This window comes from Rutidosis leptorrhynchoides, chromosome 9 (genome assembly GCF_046630445.1).
Source record: "Rutidosis leptorrhynchoides isolate AG116_Rl617_1_P2 chromosome 9, CSIRO_AGI_Rlap_v1, whole genome shotgun sequence".
NCBI classification, from domain to species: Eukaryota; Viridiplantae; Streptophyta; class Magnoliopsida; order Asterales; family Asteraceae; genus Rutidosis; species Rutidosis leptorrhynchoides.
In genome coordinates this window covers 76,426,788-76,446,137 of record NC_092341.1, presented here as the reverse complement: position 1 = coordinate 76,446,137, position 19,350 = coordinate 76,426,788, and the positions used below count along the sequence as shown (strand labels likewise).

At 38.9% G+C, this 19,350-nt stretch overlaps 1 protein-coding gene across 1 annotated transcript; it reads left to right on the top strand.

Annotated features, from left to right (window-relative positions):
• LOC139866544 (uncharacterized) lies at nucleotides 1–2,350 on the top strand. Its single transcript, XM_071854799.1, has 2 exons — nucleotides 1–473; nucleotides 1,587–2,350. Exons 1-2 carry the CDS (start codon nucleotides 26–28, stop codon nucleotides 2,228–2,230), a joined length of 1,092 nt encoding a protein of 363 aa, XP_071710900.1. The 5' UTR covers nucleotides 1–25; the 3' UTR covers nucleotides 2,231–2,350.
• Nucleotides 2,351–19,350: the final 17,000 nt, after the last annotated feature.

Genomic DNA, 19,350 nt, shown 5'->3' with positions numbered 1-19,350 from the left:
ATAAACCCCACTTTATTTCATTTCAATGCATTGCTCTCTTCCTTCAAGTACTCCTTCAATTTACTCCTTTAAAACCCAACCAAATATTAGCATCCACGTCACCCTAACCATGGAAAATGGCGGTTTACCTGATCACCAAAACTGGCCACAACCAGGGTTGCTATATAGTGACGCGATCAGGGAGCTTCATGCTACGATCGAAAGTGATTGGGATTCGGTTAAGCAATCGGCTTGTCAGACTGCAGCTGGAAGAGCATTATGGAAACATGTGGTACATGATCCGTTAGCTGAGTTGTTTGCAGGTGAATCGTATTTGAAAAATCTTTATGAGAAGATCAGGAAAGATCGGTTGAACAATGCGAGAGAAGTTTCAGGGGTGATTCTTGCGGTTAGGACTTTGTGGTTCGAATCGAAGCTCGAAGCTGCGGTTAAGTCGTTTGGTGGTGGAGCTCAAGTGGTTCTTCTTGGTGCAGGTTGGTGATCCAATTTGTTGTGTAGTATAAATTGCATTAGAATTGATAATCTAGCTCATTACCAGAACAAACCAGGGTAAATTTATGAGAATGTATGCAAATTAACCAATTTTCTATCGTGTTGGCGTATTTGTGGTGACCTGACTTTCTATTAGAGAGGTCAGGATCGACTCCCATGAGATGCAAAAAATATTTCACTTGTGGTTACTCCCTCTTTCATGTGCCTCAAAGGTCTCGGATGTCTATGCGTTCGAGTCTCACCCGAAAGAGTTTACCACACGCGATGACCGTCTGGATTCGTCGTGGGGTTTCCTCCTGAGAGGCGGTAGTATTGTAATGATTCCTCAAGAAAATGATCGGATGAGAGGGTTCTGAAATCACGTTCGAACTTCGTCAATAACATTTAACCAACATTAAAAAAAAAAGACCATTTTTCTATTGTATGTATCCGGTGATTTATTACAAAGACCGGATTTTTTAAGGAAGTGGCAGTCATATATCACACGTATCAGTGGTGATTATAGGGAGTTTTAGTGGGGTCATGGGACCCACCAAACATGTATAGAGTAATAGTTTGGAATTTTTTTCTTTTCAGCTTAAATCAAAATAATTTGTGCACTAAATATGTATAAATCGGGATTTTTATAGTATTGGACCCTATTAGATATTGATCTAGATTCGGCGGTAGACACCATATAATCATGTTTACATGTTTTAGGAGGTAAAATACATATACGATAGCAAATTGTTATCTAATCGTACAAAATACTACTCACTTGGTCTCAATTTAATTGCTCATAGAAAAAAAAAAAAAAAACACATAAATTTAATGAGAATTTCATTATTATCTATAATGTTGTCTTACCTGCGTAAATTAAGAGTATAAAAAATTTAACTCTTTATTTATTTTTATCTATTTATATGGAATATGAAATTTGAGACAATCTAAAAGTAATATTAGACTATAAATATGGAATGGAGGGAGTATAAAACTTGCTTTAGTAACTTTGTACAATAAGAAAGTTAAGTTAGTTAGATAGGTACATTATGGGCAAAAATCCGTTGGTAAACGAGTGTGGTTTCTATGTGCATAAAGAGTTTGTTTACTTGCAGGAATGGATACAAGGGCATATAGGTTGGAGTGCTTAAAAGATAGTGATGTTTATGAGATAGATTTTCCAGAAGTTATGCAAATGAAAGACACATTACTTCAAGCCGCAATTGACTCGTTAAACGAACCTAGTCAACTAACGCTGACAGCAAAATCACTTAGACGAATCGCAGCAGATATTCGAGACGACGACTGGTTCAAGAAGCTTCAAGGGTCAGGGTTCATACGCGAAAAGGACACAGTGTGGATTCTTGAAGGAATCATCTATTATCTACCTCATTCACAAGCCATGGGTGTTTTGAAGACAATAGCCGATAACTGCAACGTTACGCAGACAGTTTTATTGGCTGATTTCATGAATAAACAGTCAACGACACTGTCGAAATCGAATTTCCATTTCTATAGTGATTGGCCTGATCATTTGCTTCCGTCGCTTGGGTTTTCGGATGTGAAACTTTCACAAATTGGTGATCCGGATGCGGATTATGGTCTGTTACATGATCCGCTTAATCTGTTTAATAAGCTGCGTGGTTTGCCGAGGTCGGTTCAAACGCACCCGGATGATGGAACGCCGTGTTGTCGGTTGTATTTGGTGCAGGCTTCTGGTGCACCCAATCAAACTATTTCGAGAATTGGTTCTTCATGAGGAGAAATAACTTTTATTATACAGTCAATTATATGTAGGTTTGTTGGCATTAATATTGATATTTGATATGATTCTTTAAAGAAGCTATAAAAATAAGAATATATAGTACTATCACAAGCAATACACAAGTCAATTACTTTACTGCACAATTATATCAAAAGAAAAGGTCAAACAGATAGAGAACATTTGCTTTCAACTTTGTTAGATCCTTGTCATCATACAATGAAGCTGCAGTTTTTTAAACAAACTTGAATGTGCAAACTTGGAAGTTAATATAATCTAGACAGGCCAATGTAATACAATGCATTGTGCTGCAAAAATCAATTTATGCATATAAGTAAATGATCTATTTGCCATAACTACACTTGAAAATCAAGCACTTAGCAAGCACTGTCGGAGATAATCGGTTAATAGTTGCAAATATTGTCCCACATCAGAAGTTGAAGGAAACAAATGTATGCTTATAAGCATATAAGGATCTCTTTTTACTGTCAATTGATTTTAGCTTAGTAAAGTTCTAAAGTTCTTATATGTAATAAATGTTGTTGGGCCTAAAATGCATGATTCACTCTTCCAAATCCTACTCTACTTCACATTTATGAAATCGCTTTAACCTCAATCGTAAACCGTAATCGAATATGATGAATTGTTTTTGCGAAAGACGAGTCGTACTTCCAACATTCGGACATCTAAAACCCAGGTCGAGAGTCGTACTTCCAACATTCGGACATCTAAAACCCAGGTCGTTGTTTTATGGGTGTTCAAATAAGGTACCTATTTTCAAGGTTGTCGATTGAAATTAATTTAGTTTGTCCGTAATTATCTTTAAATTTGGAAGTTTTTTTTTTTTTTTTTTTTTTTTTTTTAAGGCTGTCGATTATAGATTTTCTAATGGATAGATCCACCAATTTATGCTCATTTAGTAAATAGCGATGATCTAGGATGGATGATGACGAAGACTATCCTTGAAGATAAAGTTCGAATAGCTAAATTAAAAGTCAGGAAATTCAAGCTGAATGCTGAGTTGGGTTACATTTGTTTTGTATCATTATGTATTTTAGTTTTGATGGATTTGTTATATTATGAGACCGGTTTGTGATGTCAACTTTTATCAATGAAAATTGAATCTTGTTTTATGAAACTTGTTTTACAGAGTTGTTCTAAAGAGTGATTTGTAATGTCAATATTATCAAGTGCAATTGTAAGTGGTAAAGTGAACCCAAAACGTGGGTTAAAGCAGTCAAATGAAACTAACATGTGTATTGCCTATTATGAAACCTAAAACAGTCAAATGAATATGTGTGAATGCAACAATCACTTGAAATCAAGCAAAATCATATTCAAATGACGAAAATAACCTCACATGACTCGCACATGTTGTGAATTGGCGTTAAAAGTTAACAGACGTTAGTGAAAAGTACCGTCAACGCCAAAACTGAATGGACTGTTGGCGCAATTTTGTCGTAAATTAGTTCACGGTGGTTGTTAACGCAATTTTATCTTAAACTAGTAAAGAGGTCCGCGCTACGCCGCGGATCGCAAATTTTTTTGTTTGTAATTTCAAATTATTTATGCATTTTATAATAGTGTACACAATTTCAAATAATGAAAATACAATATCAATATGAAATTTTAAATAATAACAATGCAATTTTATATAATAACAATGCAATTTCGAATATGTAACGACCCTGGATTTTCCAACGTTTATTTATTAATAATTATTATTATTAATACTTGTGATTAAACGAATGTATGTTATTACATTTACTTGATGCCATGATTAACCGTACTTGACTTTAATTGCCCGAAACGTCTTTGTGACACCCGAAACTTACACGAATAATATTTTCAGATATTATTTACATTCATGATTAGTTTTATTAATCATTTTAATTAACTAAGGTTATTAGTTAGTTACATGGGCTTTAAATGGATTAATTTGTTAATTAATTGAACTTGGGCCTTGTTAATGTTAATGGACTCTTGAATGAGGACTTATAAGCCCAACCTACTTCTTAATGGACCTTTTAGCCCAACCTACCATGTGTAAGTATTACTTGTAAATGGAAACTAGTTAGTTAAGAACATTGGAATCTAGTTAACATATAATCCCCATGTAAACTCATCTTTTATCCACACTTTTAAGGCTTTACATACAAAGAACCATTGAACTCTTGCCTCCCTCTTTTTTTTCTGCTGCAGCCGTGGGCTTCCAAGGAGTAGAGGGAGTTCAAATTCTTTTTTTTTTTTGTATTACTTCTACTTGCATTTTGCTCTCTTTTTCTCACACACAAAACACTCTCATACTTGCAACTCTTTTACTCTCTTTTTCTCTCTATACTTAGTAAGTAACTTGAACTTTCTTTCTTTCTTCTTTTCTTGTTAAAGCCGAAATCAAGAACACCCTTAATCATCATCATTCTTTGTTTGTTTCAATCTTTTGTTACTTGTGTTGATTACTAGTAGTTGTTTGTTACTTACTTACTTGGTTTCAAGAATCAAACTTACTAGTTTCATTCTTCTTTTATCTTGTTTTTACAAGAACACTCAAGAACATAAACTTACTAGTTTATGTTCTACACTTAATGTATCAAAAGATTGTAAGTTCATAGTTGTTAAACTCATACTTGTAATTCATGTTAGTAAACTTTAAAGTTTACTTTCTTAAAGATCAAACTTTGGTTTGAATCTTTAAAGTATGAACAACAATGAACTAGTTACTTGTTTACTTAGTTTATGTCTTCATTTTATGCACTTTAATTTTGTGATTTTGATTGTTGTTGGTCAAGTACTACAAGTTAGTCTTGATCTCATTTCTCTTGAACTAAAAGTTAACTTTACTAGTTCAAGAACATGTAAATGAAACTTTTTAATTATAACTTTGTACACTTATGTTTGATCTAGACTTTTGAGTCTTGGATCTTCAAGATCAAACTAAGAACTATGTTCTACAACTCAAGATCTTGATTTCATAAGTTTACTTTCAAGTTTGTAACTTATTACTAGTTTTAAAGTTCATGTATGTGTTAGATCTAAGACCTTGATGTAACTTTGGCTCATCAAACTTCATACAACTCTTAAGTGAGTTATGCTACATGTCTTAGACCTACACTTGTGTCATAATAGTCAAAACTTGGTTAATATTACTTTTACATTTCATGTATGTGTTGAATCTAAGACTTTGATGTAACTTTGGTTCATCAAAACACTTGCAACACTTAAGTGAGTTGTGCTTCATGTCTTAGACTTACACTTGGGTTATGATGGTCAAACCTTGGTGAAAATGATGCAAACACATCAACGAGTTGTACACTTGAAGCTATATGCATCAAGGATGAGAACCATGATAAGCATCGAGCACCAAGACCACCGGAACCCACTATTTTTCTGTTTTCTGTCTTCTGCCTACTGTTTTCTGGTTTCTGTAACAGACCAGTACACCTGGGCTACTGTAACCTTGTTTTCAGATGGATCTTTTTGAGTATATAATTATTCATATAGGACTCGTCTTAATCCGAGTTACGGTTTAGGATTTATGGCCCTCCGATCGTCACTATGTCCTTTTAACGTTGTGCAGAAATTTCTGACCTACTCGCACTTAGACCGTCGCCAAGGTCAAACGAAGACGAGTTTGCTTCTGTAAATTTTACCACACTTAAAGGACTCATATACGGAGCCATGGCCACTGGTCTCACCTTAATTCAGTAAGGGTAGAGGCCGTGGTGACTGATAGAAGTCAGCCTTTGTTTTAAACTACTTTCATGAACGAAACTTACTTTACGCCTTTTGTTTGATGATGAATGATGATGACCCTTAAGACCTTATTTACATACTTTTAAACCTATTCGGACAATTTACTGACTTAGTACTATTTGACTTAGGTTGAGGACCCGTTTGGACAACCTTCATTACTTGCTTACTTTCCGAGTCATACTTTACCGCTACTTTATCATTGTGAGTTATAGCATTCCCTTTTTTACTTTAACTTATTTTGAGAACTGAGAATACATGCGGATTTTATGTTTTACATACTAGGAACGAGTACTTAAACTTATATATGTGTGGGTTATATAACGGCAGAAACATTCCCTTTAGCTCGGTAACGTTTAGTCATTGGTTTTTGAACCGGTGAACGCGAATCTTAGATATGGATCCATAGGGTTTGACATCCCCACTCGGGCTAGTAGCGCTAGCATTTAACGAGTGTTTAATACTTCGTAGACATACGCGCTTGCCAAGTGTACTTTCAGGGGGTATAAAAGTTAAGTTAGTTACCAAGCGCCCACGGTTAACATATACTTTATCATACTGTTTTGAAACGCTCTTTGTAGCACTGAAATCTCGTGGCCTACCTTACATACTGTTATAATTAAACTATAGCTCACCAACCTTTGTGTTGACGTTTTTAAGCATGTTTTTCTCAGGTGCTTAAGGTTATTTGCTTCCGCTGTCGTGCTAGTCTTGCCGTAGACACCCGCTGCTCTAGTGTTATCAACGCATGAACTGTTTACCTTGCATTCAAACTTTAATACATTTGAAACTATGTTTTATAATGACCTAAGGGTCACATACATTTATTCATGCTTGCTATTCGTAGAAGCATACTATTGGTGTAAAACAATTGACGTCGGTTATGACGTCATCTTTTTATCGTGAATGCAACTTCTTTTATTACAGCATATAGTACTTAACCTTGTAATGATCCTGTTGTTGATGATTCGTACACGATGGTTTTGTATGGGGCATCACATTTGGTATCAGAGCATTGGTTGTAGGGAATTAGGTTGCATTAGTGAGTCTAAGACCGACCCGAGTAGGATTCACTAATAGGACTAATCTACAACTTGCTAGTTTACTTGTTTCCGCTGACTTACTGCATGCTGCTGCTTACTTTTACTGCTATATGCCATATGCTACTACATGATTTCACTATTGTATGATATTACTTGCTTTCAATTGCATGCTACTTCTGTACGATTCGTTATTATTGCCATGCTACTTGTTGTTATACATGATTTAAACTGTTGGCCTAATACGTGCTTGCTTTATGACTTACTGACATGGAAAAATTTATTTTTCCTTGTTCAGATGTCGGATACTCCACCTGCTATCATTTTGGGCAGTCCACACTCGTCAGCCACCCCACCTGCTGCTGCTGCCGACCCACCGATCCCGATACGCACCAGTGGCCCCGGCGCTTCGTCTTCCAGAGCTAGTAGTAGTGCGCCGGCACCAGTGGCTACTATTGACGGACACGTGGATCCTACGGAGATTCCAGCTCCATCTGCTCCCGGACCCTCGGAGCCACAGCCTCGCATCGGTGGTGTTGTGATTCCCGCGGAGTTCGGGGAAGGGCCATTCCGTAACCATATGCGCATGCCGTGCCGACGCGCTCCTAATGGACGTTTAGTGACGATTCCGCCAGGCAGATACAGACAGATGATGGCCGCCCACGGACGGCCAGTTCAGCCACCCGTACAGCCACCACATGATTCGGATGACCCGTCATCTACTGATGCTTCATCCGACGACACCTCCTCAGATGACTCCAACGAGGAGGACCCCGATGCACCTGTTCAGCCACCCTCCACCCCGCCGAAGAAGCGGTATCGCTTCGACGGTACCATCATTCCGGGGATCAACGGAGGTCATGCCTTCACTGACGCGTTTGGTCGACGTCGTAGGGTTACTGCTCGTAAGCGGCTTGTGTCGTACCCTGCCGACCCACAAGTGCGTAAGACACCCCGTTACATACTAACTATTTCTGGAGCTGGAACGTCTGCACCCCGTTTCGTACGGTCTGCACCACCGGCACCACCCGCACCACCTGCACCGCCTGCCCCACCATCTCCCTCTAACGAGGAACTGAGGAGGGATGTGGGAATCCTCCGAGCTCGGGTTACTGAGCTCGAGGAGCAGTTGGCTCAGGTTTTAGACATCCTACACCCACCTTCACCGTAGGACCTTTTGTATTAGATTTCATGATGTAATCTAGTTGTAGTTTCATATTTCACTTATGTATTGTATGAATCTATCATGATGTATGAAACTTATTATTAATGAATGGAAACTTTGTGATGTTACTTTTTGCACAAGTGTTCTATTTACGTTACTGTATGGAGTTTTGCGGTACTTGTATCAACTTGCGTTACTTAATTAACATGTGTTGTGTTGTTTACATGTTGGTTGTTATATACTATATTATCATATATTGAATTCTGGATTTTGACTTGAGTCAAAATGTTTGTATAGAACACCATGGCTAACGGTCGATCCACACCTACTGCTGCTCAAATTGAAGAGATGATCCAAGAACGTGTAGCCGCAGCCATTGCGGAAATGCAACCCCATGCCCCACCGCCACTGCCACCACCATCGGTTATTCAACCCGTTCGAAATGGGTGTACTTACAAGGAATTCCAGAGCTGTAAACCACATAACTTCAGCGGCACTGAGGGACCGGTTGGTCTCACCAGATGGTTCAAGAAACTTGAATCAGTATTCAGAGTTAGCAACTGTTCGGAGGATAACAAAACCAAATTTGCTTCTTGCACACTGACTGACGGCGCGCTCACGTGGTGGAACACAATGGCACAGGCACAAGGCATTGATGAGGCGTATGCTACGCCATGGGAGGAATTTAAGTGTGCCATGATTGAGGAGTATTGTCCGAGAACTGAAATCCAAAAGATGGAAATGGAATTCATGCAGTTAAAGGCCGTTGGGAACAACCTTGATGGTTACAACAGGAGATTTTTGGAACTAGCCGTGATGTGTCCGACAATGGTCACCCCAGAATTCAAACGAATGGAGAGGTACTTCTGGGGACTCCCTAAGAGCATTAAGGGAAATGTTACCTCGTCCAAGCCGCCGAATGTTCCCGAAGCAATGCGCATGGCGCATACTTTGATGAATCAAATAACCATCGATGAACCGGAGAAAACTAAATCTCAAGCGGGTACTAGTGAGAAGCGCAAATGGGATAATCACAACAGCAACAACAACAGGGGAAGAAACTATGAACAGAACCCGGCGAAACGACATGAGGGTTTCAGAGGAAACAACAACGGTGGAAACCCCAACCCCAACAACAACACCAACTCCAACCCGAACTACAAGGGAACCCTACCTCAATGCAAGAGGTGTTACAAACACCACACTGGGTATTGCAATGTTGTCTGCGAGAAGTGCCAACGGCCTGGGCATGTTGGAAAAGACTGCAAGGTCACCACTTTGAATGGGAAGCCGAACACCAACGGGCCGAAGAAATGTTATGAATGCGGGCAGACGGGCCATTTCAGAAATGCGTGTCCAAATAAGCGAAAAGATGGCGGACCACCGCGCGCTAGAGCTTTCAATGTTAATGCAAGGGACGCACGCGAAAACCCCGACTTGGTGACAGGTATATTCAAAATCAACAATCTTTTAGCTTCTGTCTTGTTTGATACTGGTGCGGATAGAAGTTATGTATGTAGACATTTTTGCGATAAGATTAATTGGTCGTTAGTCCCGTTAAAAGAGAGTATGCTTGTCGAGGTCGCCAATGGAAAACTTGAAAAGGTTGACCATATTAGTCGTGGAGCTATTATCAACATAGCTGGTGCAGACTTCGAAATCGATTTGATACCCATCAAACTGGGAAGTTTTGACGTGATCATCGGTATGGATTGGTTGAGCAAGATAAGGGCCGATATTATCTGTGGAGATAAAGCTCTTCGTATACCACAAGGAGATGGCGAGCCACTGGTTATCTATGGAGAGAGATGTACCTCGAAGTTGAACCTCATTAGTTGCGTGAAAGCGCAAAAGATTATGAAGAAGGGATGTCTTGCTGTCCTAGCGCATGTGAAAACGGTAGAAACTAAGGTGAAGAGCGTGAACGACGTTCGAATTGTGAACGAATTTTCCGATGTCTTCCCTGAAGAATTGCCGGGATTGCCGCCGCAGAGAGCAGTAGAGTTTCAAATTGACTTAGTGCCAGGAGCTGCACCTGTAGCCCGCGCACCTTATAGACTCGCACCTTCCGAGATGCAAGAATTACAGAGCCAACTACAAGAGCTGTTAGACCGTCGATTTATCCAACCAAGTTTCTCACCTTGGGGCGCACCTGTGTTGTTTGTGAAGAAGAAGGATGGATCCTTCCGTATGTGTATCGACTACCATGAACTTAACAATTTGACTATCAAGAATCGGTATCCTCTTCCACGAATTGATGATCTTTTTGATCAACTACAAGGATCGAGCATTTACTCAAAGATCGATTTATGATCTGGTTATCACCAGTTGAGGGTGAAGGAAAGTGACGTGATGAAAACTGCATTTAGAACTCGTTATGGTCATTATGAGTTTCTCGTGATGCCATTCGGATTAACCAATGCACCTGCCGTGTTCATGGATCTCATGAATCGTGTCTGCAAGCCGTACTTGGATAAGTTTGTTATCGTCTTCATAGATGATATCCTCATCTACTCTAAGAGCGAAGAAGAGCATGAACAACACCTCCGACTAGTACTTGAACTCTTGAGACAAGAGCAACTTTACGCCAAATTCTCCAAGTGTGAATTTTGGTTGAAGGAAGTTCAATTTCTGGGTCATGTTGTGAGCGACCAGGGTATCAAAGTTGATCCCGCCAAGATTGAAGCCATCAGCAAGTGGGAGACCCCCACTACTCCGACTCATATTCGCCAATTCCTAGGTCTCGCCGGTTACTACCGAAGGTTCATTGAAGGATTTTCTCTGATTGCGCGTCCTTTGACCTCGCTGACTCACAAGGGCAAGAAGTTCATTTGGGAACCCACGCATGAATCAGCATTTCAGACTTTGAAGAAGAAGTTAACCACCGCACCTATCCTATCGCTTCCTGAGGGCAGTGACGACTTTATTGTTTATTGTGATGCATCGAAAAGTGGTTTTGGTTGCGTGTTGATGCAACGATCAAAGGTTATCGCTTATGCCTCCCGATAACTGAAGATTCATGAGCGGAATTACACTACTCACGATCTTGAACTTGGAGCCGTTGTCTTTGCGCTCAAATTGTGGAGACACTATTTGTATGGAACTAAGAGTACTATTTTCATCGACCACAAGAGTCTCCAGCACGTCTTCGATCAGAAGCAATTGAATATGAGACAGCGTCGATGGATCGAGACGCTCAACGACTACGATTGTGAACTTCACTATCATCCTGGCAAGGCCAATGTTGTAGCTGACGCTTTGAGCCAAAAGGAGAGGACGGCACCTCTTCGTGTTAGGGCTCTGAACATCACCATCCATTCGAACCTCAACAGCCAGATCAGAGTAGCCCAAGATGAGGCTCTCAAGGAGGAGAATATAACTCACGAACATTTGAACATACTTGTCTCTCGATTCGAGGTTAGGGAGTCTGGACTCCGATGTTATGCCGGAAGAATTTGAGTACCTCTTTATGGAGATCTACGGAACCTTATACTTGATGAAGCACACAAATCGAGATATTCGATTCATCCTGGAGCGATCAAAATGTACCACGACCTTAAAGAACAGTATTGGTGGCCGAATCTTAAGAAGGACGTTGCGAATTATGTTGGTAAGTGTTTGACTTGCTCGAAGGTTAAAGCCGAGCATCAGAGACCTTCTGGTTTACTTCAACAACTGGAAATCCCACAATGGAAGTGGGAAAGGATAACGATGGATTTTATCACCAAGCTACCAAAGACGGTGGCCGGATACGATACCATCTGGGTTATCGTTGACCGTCTTACCAAATCTGCACACTTTCTAGCGATGAAGGAAACGGATACAATGGAAAGACTTGCTCATCTATACGTCAAGGAGGTTGTATCTCGTCATGGTGTACCTTTATCGATCATCTCAGATCGCGATCCCCGTTTTGCTTCTAGATTCTGGCGTTCTTTGCAAGAAGCCATGGGAACTCGTCTTGACATGAGTACTGCTTATCACCCTCATACTGACGGGCAAAGTGAACGAACGATTCAGACCTTGGAGGACATGTTGCGTGCATGTGTCATCGATTTCGGAAAGTCCTGGGAAAGGCATTTGCCACTCGCCGAATTTTTTTACAACAACAGTTATCACTCGAGCATTAATGCTGCACCTTTTGAAGCATTGTATGGCCGTAAGTGCCGATCTCCTATTTGTTGGGCCGAAGTAGGCGAAAAGCAAATCACCGGACCCGAGGTAGTCTACGAAACGACGGAGAAGATTGATCAGATTCAAGCTAGACTTAAGACTGCCCGCGATCGTCAAAAGAGTTATGCAGACCTCAAACGTAAAGACTTTAAATTCAACGTTGGTGATCGTGTAATGTTGAAGGTTGCACCTTGAAAAGGTGTGATCCGTTTTGGAAAACGTGGAAAGTTAAACCCACGATACATTGGTCCTTTTGAAATCTTGGAACGTGTTGGACCCGTTGCTTACCGTTTGGATCTACCAGCACAATTGAGCTCAGTTCATCCTACCTTCCACGTGTCAAACTTGAAGAAGTGCCTTGCGGCACCGAAACTTATCATACCACTGGAAGAACTTACGATTGACGACAAACTTCACTTTGTGGAAGAACCTGTTGAAATCATGGATCGTGAGATCAAAACTTTGAAACGCAACAAGATTCCGATCGTCCGAGTACGATGGAATGCCAAACGAGGACCTGAGTTTACTTGGGAGCGAGAGGATCAAATGATGCGGAAGTATCCTCACCTTTTCCCGACTCCTCCATCTACCTCAGCTTAAATTTCGGGACAAAATTTTCTTTAACAGGTGGGTAATGTAACGACCCTGGATTTTCCAACGTTTATTTATTAATAATTATTATTATTAATACTTGTGATTAAACGAATGTATGTTATTACATTTACTTGATGCCATGATTAACCGTACTTGACTTTAATTGCCCGAAACATCTTTGTGACACCCGAAACTTATACGAATAATATTTTCAGATATTATTTACATTCATGATTAGTTTTATTAATCATTTTAATTAACTAAGGTTATTAGTTAGTTACATGGGCTTTAAATGGATTAATTTGTTAATTAATTGAACTTGGGCCTTGTTAATGTTAATGGACTCTTGAATGAGGACTTATAAGCCCAACCTACTTCTTAATGGACCTTTTAGCCCAACCTACCATGTGTAAGTATTACTTGTAAATGGAAACTAGTTAGTTAAGAACATTGGAATCTAGTTAACATATAATCTCCATGTAAACCCATCTTTTATCCTCACTTTTAAGGCTTTACATACAAGGAACCATTGAACTCTTGCCTCCCTCTTTTTTTTCTGCTGCAGCCGTGGGCTTCCAAGGAGTGGAGGGAGTTCAAATTCTTTTTTTTTTGTATTACTTCTACTTGCATTTTGCTCTCTTTTTCTCACACACAAAACACTCTCATACTTGCAACTCTTTTACTCTCTTTTTCTCTCTATACTTAGTAAGTAACTTGAACTTTCTTTCTTTCTTCTTTTCTTGTTAAAACCGAAATCAAGAACACCCTTAATCATCATCATTCTTTGTTTGTTTCAATCTTTTGTTACTTGTGTTGATTACTAGTAGTTGTTTGTTACTTACTTACTTGGTTTCAAGAATCAAACTTACTAGTTTCATTCTTCTTTTATCTTGTTTTTACAAGAACACTCAAGAACATAAACTTACTAGTTTATGTTCTACACTTAATGTATCAAAAGATTGTAAGTTCATAGTTGTTAAACTCATACTTGTAATTCATGTTAGTAAACTTTAAAGTTTACTTTCTTAAAGATCAAACTTTGGTTTGAATCTTTAAAGTATGAACAACAATGAACTAGTTACTTGTTTATGTAACAACCCAAACCAAACCACGACAATTCCCGTTAAATTTTACAACAAAAAAAAAAAATTCTGGTGCAGTTCAATTGCGCGGCGCGCCAGGTGGGTGCGCGGCGCGCCAAACCACCTGGACAGCCCGCTGTCCCCGGAAGTCAATTTAACGAAAATGTTCGACTAGTTCCCGACATTTTTAGCCAAAACGCTTTCAGCCATGGTTTTATATATATAAAACTAGCACGTTTAATTAATAAAATTAAGTTTACGGAGTGGGTCCGACATCGACCCATATTACCACCTTAAGTACCAAAAATACAATTTTCGACTTTAAGATTTTAATACAAAACAAAGCCGAGCATGGCGATCGGGAATACACTACCCAATCCTAAACAATCCAAAAGCAAGTCACTAAAGCAACTATGCAAGTCTTCTAGTCCTCGCGCTTACCCGAGCCACCATCCGCATGCAATCTATAAAAAGAGTCAACAACGAGAGGGTAAGCTAATGCTTAGTGAATGATAATATACTACATACATATATATGTATAAAATGAATACGCCACACAAAACAAATACCGCATACCGAAGCATCCAAGTATAAAGCATCTACACTAAGCATACCGTACGATCTAAGCAACGAGCTAAAGATACAACACAAAAGATAGTCCACCAACGACAAAGTAAACATCGCCAAATAGCTACACCCGGAGGGTTAGCTACAACACAACAACACATTAATATAATACAATAATAATAATACACAAGGTTAACCCCTTAACCTCAATCACACGAACATTGGCCGAACAACCCGAGCCTTGTGAATTCGCACAACCCGAAATTCACTTCTCAACCATAAGATGACCGAACAACCCGAGTCATCGTGAATCCGCACTACCCGAGATCCACTACCTCAATAAGGTGACCGAACAACCCGAGTCACCATGAATCCGCACTACCCGAGATTCATTTCTCATTACTAAAGCCCACGGTCACGGGATTATAAAATCCACCACATCGGGGTCATCCACAACACAACCATATCAACCATTCGCCATTAGGGTTATAACAACCAAATCACAACCATGTGTGATAATGTGCACACAAAATGTGCACCTCGCCAAAGATGGTCAACCAAAACGCACAACCGTGCCAATTGGACTTATACACAAGTCCATCAAGTCCACCTATATGTGAAGTGAGATCTATAACCGAGAATCACTTCACCCGACCCGCACCCATCCTACACATACATATGCACATAGGATATTATCACTCACCTTGAAGTCTTGAAGAAAGCTTCCAAGTAAACCGCAACTCGCCAATGGAAAATACCTATTCCATTATCACAAATACCACAACACAATTAGATTGGATTCACAAATTAACCCAATTCGTCACTTAGTGCCATTTCGACCCAAATGCACTTCCAAGCACAAACCGTACCCAAACCAACCAATAATCACTAACACAAGTGAGAATGGTCATAATATGCCAATTAAACCCGAACTCAAGTGTTAAACACGTGTCATACCCATTTTGACACTTAAACCCTAATTTTGACCCATAAAGGCCAAAATCTCATCCTTTACAAGTTTTGACACCAAAACACATTTAACTCGGTTCTATACTTCAACTTAATCCATTTTAAGTTTATAAACCTCATTAAATCGCCAATCGGGTCATAGTCACCACCAAACCCTAATTTGACCCAAAGTCAAAGTTAGTCAACCAAACAACCTCCAATGGGTTCCAATACTTCCATAATCGCTAACTAAAGTGATTAAACTCCAAACCAAAGCCTAATCAAGGCCAAAACGTCATCCAACCCAAAACCCGCCAAGTGACAAGAATAACTAGTCACCATAAACCCATTTCATCACCTAAGTGGGTTACTCAACAAATTAACTCAAAACCCTAAATTGAATATCAAGTTAAACAAATGAAATTCGGAGTTTGAGCTTACCAATACTACCACCACGTAGCTAGGAACGAGGAGAACAACTTTAAAACCCGAGACTTTGAACGATTCGAGCTTCTTCCTCACCAAAACCTTCAATCTCTCTCTAAGCCTCTCTCTCTCTCTCTCTCTCTCTCTAAGAATGGATGAAGATGATAAGTGGATGTGAAATGATCCAAAGTTGGATCTAAACCAACTGATAATGCCCACAAATCTGGCCCCATGTGAAATTACCCAAATACCCTTCATTAAAATAAATAAAACAAGATAGGTTCTGTCAGCGCGTTTGCGCGGCGCGCGGCCGCTTTGCGCGGCGCGCAGATTGACAGATTCAGCTCTTTTCCAATTTTAATATATATAAATATTCAACGAAGCCCGATCTCATATGCCTTTAATAAACAAGTATACAAAATAAATATTCGGGTCTTACAGTTTACTTAGTTTATGTCTTCATTTTATGCACTTTAATTTTGTGATTTTGATTGTTGTTGGTCAAGTACTACAAGTTAGTCTTGATCTCATTTCTCTTGAACTAAAAGTTAACTTTACTAGTTCAAGAACATGTAAATGAAACTTTTTAATTATAACTTTGTACACTTATGTTTGATCTAGACTTTTGAGTCTTGGATCTTCAAGATCAAACTAAGAACTATGTTCTACAACTCAAGATCTTGATTTCATAAGTTTACTTTCAAGTTTGTAACTTATTACTAGTTTTAAAGTTCATGTATGTGTTAGATCTAAGACCTTGATGTAACTTTGGTTCATCAAACTTCATACAACTCTTAAGTGAGTTGTGCTACATGTCTTAGACCTACACTTGTGTCATAATAGTCAAAACTTGGTTAATATTACTTTTACATTTCATGTATGTATTGAATCTAAGACTTTGATGTAACTTTGGTTCATCAAAACACTTGCAACACTTAAGTGAGTTGTGCTTCATGTCTTAGACTTACACTTAGGTTATTATGGTCAAACCTTGGTGAAAATGATGCAAACACATCAACGAGTTGTACACTTGAAGCTATATGCATCAAGGATGAGCACCAAGACCACCGGAACCCACTATTTTTCTGTTTTCTGTCTTCTGCCTACTGTTTTCTGGTTTCTGTAACAGACCAGTACACCTGGACCACTGTAACCTTGATTTTCAGATAGATCTTTTCGAGTAGATAATTATTCATATAGGACTCGTCTTAATCCGAGTTACGTTTTAGGATTTATGGCCCTCCGATCGTCACTATGTCCTTTTAACGTTGTGCAGAAATTTCTGACCTACTCGCACTTAGACCGTCGCCACGGTCAAACGAAGACGAGTTTGCTTCTGTAAATTTTACCACACTTAAAGGACTCATATACGGATCCATGGCCACTGGTCTCACCTTAATTCAGTAAGGATAGAGGCCGTGGTGACTGATCGAAGTCAGCCTTTGTTTTAAACTACTTTCATGAACGAAACTTACTTTACGCCTTTTGTTTGATGATGAATGATGATGACCCTTAAGACCTTATTTACATACTTTTAAACCTATTTGGACGATTTACTGACTTAGTACTATTTGACTTAGGTTGAGGACCCGTTTGGACAACCTTCATTACTTGCTTACTTTCCGTGTCATACTTTACCGCTACTTTATCATTGTGAGTTATAGCATTCCCTTTTTACTTTAACTTATTTTGGGAACTGAGAATACATGCGGATTTTATGTTTTACATACTAGGCACGAGTACTTAAACTTATATATGTGTGGGTTATATAACGGCAGAAACATTCCCTTTAGCTCGGTAACGTTTAGTCATTGGTTTTTGAACCGGTGAACGCGAATCTTAGATATGGATCCATAGGGTTTGACATCCCCACTCGGGCTAGTAGCGCTATCATTTAATGAGTGTTTAATACTTCGTAGACATACGCACTTGCCAAGTGTACTTTCAGGGGGTATAAACGTTAAGTTAGTTACCAAGTGCCCACGGTTAACATATACTTTATCATACTATTTTGAAACGCTCTTTGTAGCACTGAAATCTCGTGGCCTACCTTACATACTGTTATACTTAAACTATAGCTCACCAACCTTTGTGTTGACGTTTTTAAGCATGTTTTTCTCAGGTGCTTAAGGTTATTTGCTTCCGCTATCGTGCTAGTCTTGCCGTAGACACCCGCTGCTCTAGTGTTATCACCGCATGAACTGTTTACCTTGCATTCAAACTTTAATACATTTGAAACTATGTTTTGTAACGACCTAAGGGTCACATACATTTATTCATGCTTGCTATTCGTAGAAGCATACTATTGGTGTAAAACAATTGACGTCGGTTATGACGTCATCTTTTTATCGTGAATGCAACTTCTTTTATTACAGCATATAGTACTTAACCTTGTAATGATCCTGTTGTTGATAATTCGTACACGATGGTTTTGTACGGGGCATCACAGAATAGTAGCTATGAAACTTGAAATATTGATAATGCAATTTCGATTTATATCGATATCATTAAAATTGCGTTGCTATTATTTGGAATTTCATAACCGTTATTCATATTCAAATTTACATAGCCGTTATTTGAAATTATAAAGTAATTATTAAAAAATGTATAACTATAATTTGAAATTAATTCATAAAAGTTATATGTTATATGTTCTTATTCGGAATGATGCGCATATTATATTCAGGATTAGGATTAGGATTAATTATTATAGTATTCTTTGGTAATAAAATTCAAAGAGGGTGGAGAGCATGACATTTTGATATTTTTATAACAATATAATTTTTTTACTATACGATGTAATCTTTCTTATAGTTATATTGATATAATAATAAGAATAATAATAATAATACTTAGTAATAATAATGATAAACCGGGGTAATAATAATATAATAGTGAACTTGCCAACCTTCACACCCCCTCTCTTCTTCTACCGCCGGATACTTCGACCCGCCGTTGATGTTGCCGTTGCCGGACATCCTCTTTCCCCTGTCGTCATTCCCTTGTTCATCATCAACATCAGAACGCCCTTCTACTTCTCCACTCAAACTGATGACCACCCTTCTCGTTCATCGTTTAAACCGCCACGGTTTTCTTTTATTTTCTTTTGAAAATCGTTACCTAATTTGTTGAGATTCGTGTTGTTCAAAAATTTACACAATGTTAGTGTTCAGATATTTGTATGAATTAATAGACGGTGACAGTGGCGATGGTGGTGAAGTGGCGGTGATGGGATGTAGATGATGGAAGAGTTGGTGAAGAAATTAGGTGGAGGAGATCTCTGGAAGGAAGGGGAAAAAAACACACACACACAAAAAAAAAAAAAAAAAAAGGAAAAAACCCCTACAGTAGCCGCTACAGTATAAAAGTGAA